Raw genomic sequence first — 1,809 nt, forward strand, 5'->3', positions numbered from 1 at the left:
GGCGCCGCCTTTTCTTTTCTGTGAAACTCTTTGATCATAAGCTGCCAGCACCTGCATGCACTCCAGTCATTCCGCCTAATTACCTTATCATTTTCGTAATAATGAACGATCGCCATGCTGATCATAGAATTTCTTGCCGACGATTCTCTCACGCACTATGAAAAATAGCGAAGCTATCTTTGAGTTATCGGAAACGCACCTTTAGTAGAAAACAAAGGACTTACCCATTGAGAAATAAAATAAAGCTATCACCGAGACGCGTCAAACGATTGCCACTTGTTTGCACAAAATTGCTTCAGCAGATGTACATCAAGTCGCGCTTATCGCACCTCATACTGCTTCAACCATAAATAAAGGGGCCACCATTACCGTCGGGCGGAATCTGGTGATAATACAAACAAGACCACTCATTAGTGTCACAAACAGGAGAACACTATCAGTCATCAACAACTTACCATTTTTATCTTCATCTCCGTAACGTGAACTTTCGTAAAATCGCGTTCCCAGGACCACCAGGCCAGGCGAATAAACCGTCGCCCCAGATTTGTCACTTATCGTCTGGGTCATCATTGAGAATAAACGCGCCTTGATGGTAGTTCGTGCGTACATCCTAAATTGTTCATGTCGGTTAATTGCTGAGAACATGTCGCGAGAATCTTTGACACCATTCGTACCTGCATGTCGCCAGGTTTGAGCACAAGTCATTGCGGTTGCAGTGAACATTTCGTTTTCCAACGCAGCACCTCGACTTTGTTCCGCAATTGCCGTAACGAGTTCCATGAGTGTCGAATCAGCGAGGTGACAGAAGACAGAAGTTAAATCGCAGTTGTAATGTCAGCATCGTGAAAAAAAAAAAAAAATCAAAGGCGACGAAGAAATGAGAGGAAAGAACGAAAGGGGTGAAAAAAAAAACACTCCACCAAAGATGGAACTTTTTAGTGTCACGAGTGGCCTTCCATGTTCCACCGTTCATCGCCATGATCATGTTCACCGTTATCGCGACGTATTCTCCAGCAAATGGATGAACAAAAACCGGACCAACAGCAAAGCCATTTCAGTTTTAAATTCTCAGAAACCCTTTACAGCAAAAAAAAGTTGTATCAGTAAAGCTTTGGTCTTCCAGGTAAAACCAAACTCTTAATTCTTACCTGGTATATCATCGCCAACTACATCTTTGTCTTGCTTCTTGGAAAACTGTTGCTGTTGATTGCTCGTCTCAGGGTCGATGCCAGTTGTCTACAATAAAAGCTTCGATAATATGCTGTCAATGCTTATATCACATCGCTGATTTTTTTTTGATAAGTTTACCTTGCCATTTGCTTCATGCCAGCCATCAAGAAGGCCACTGTCCGTTGTCATAAGCAGGTCGAAAAAGGAAATAAAGACTAGCAAACCATATTTTTTTTTCAGTACAGCGAAACGCGCCTCCACATTGAAAGTAAAAACTCACCGTAGATGAACGACTGAAAGAAGTTAAAAAAGGGTTCTCCAAAGTAAGGCTGGCGTCTCATATCATTGCAGTCATGAATGTACACTGTTGCTGCCGACAAGAATACTGCAACCAATTAAAATGACCATTAGTGTCAGAACACACAAAAACTGTCTGCTGTCGACAGCTTACCATCTTGACGCGCACGTCTCTGAAGTACCGTTCAGTGATCTTTTGCAGCGTCGCTTTGAACACTAATCCTTTGTCGTTAATATGAGCATTCGGCTGTACATCGCGGCTACATTGTGATTCGTACCAGAGTCATCGCCAAGTCTTCATCTGAACTTTGTTCCTCAAGGCGATTAAGTGCGTATTGCTCG

At 42.8% G+C, this 1,809-nt stretch overlaps 1 protein-coding gene across 1 annotated transcript; it reads right to left on the minus strand.

Annotated features, from left to right (window-relative positions):
* Positions 1-365: 365 nt before the first annotated feature.
* Positions 366-780, minus strand: BYT42DRAFT_618977 (uncharacterized protein; the record flags this gene model as incomplete). The annotated part of the gene is made up of 2 exons (XM_051572346.1): positions 366-382; positions 456-780. 2 exons carry the CDS (start codon positions 778-780, stop codon positions 366-368), a joined length of 342 nt encoding a protein of 113 aa, XP_051418090.1.
* Between the last annotated feature and the right edge of the window lie 1,029 nt (positions 781-1,809).

Source organism: Radiomyces spectabilis, assembly GCF_025331425.1.
Source record: "Radiomyces spectabilis strain NRRL 2753 chromosome Unknown BYT42scaffold_20, whole genome shotgun sequence".
Lineage (NCBI taxonomy): Eukaryota > Fungi > Mucoromycota > Mucoromycetes > Mucorales > Radiomycetaceae > Radiomyces > Radiomyces spectabilis.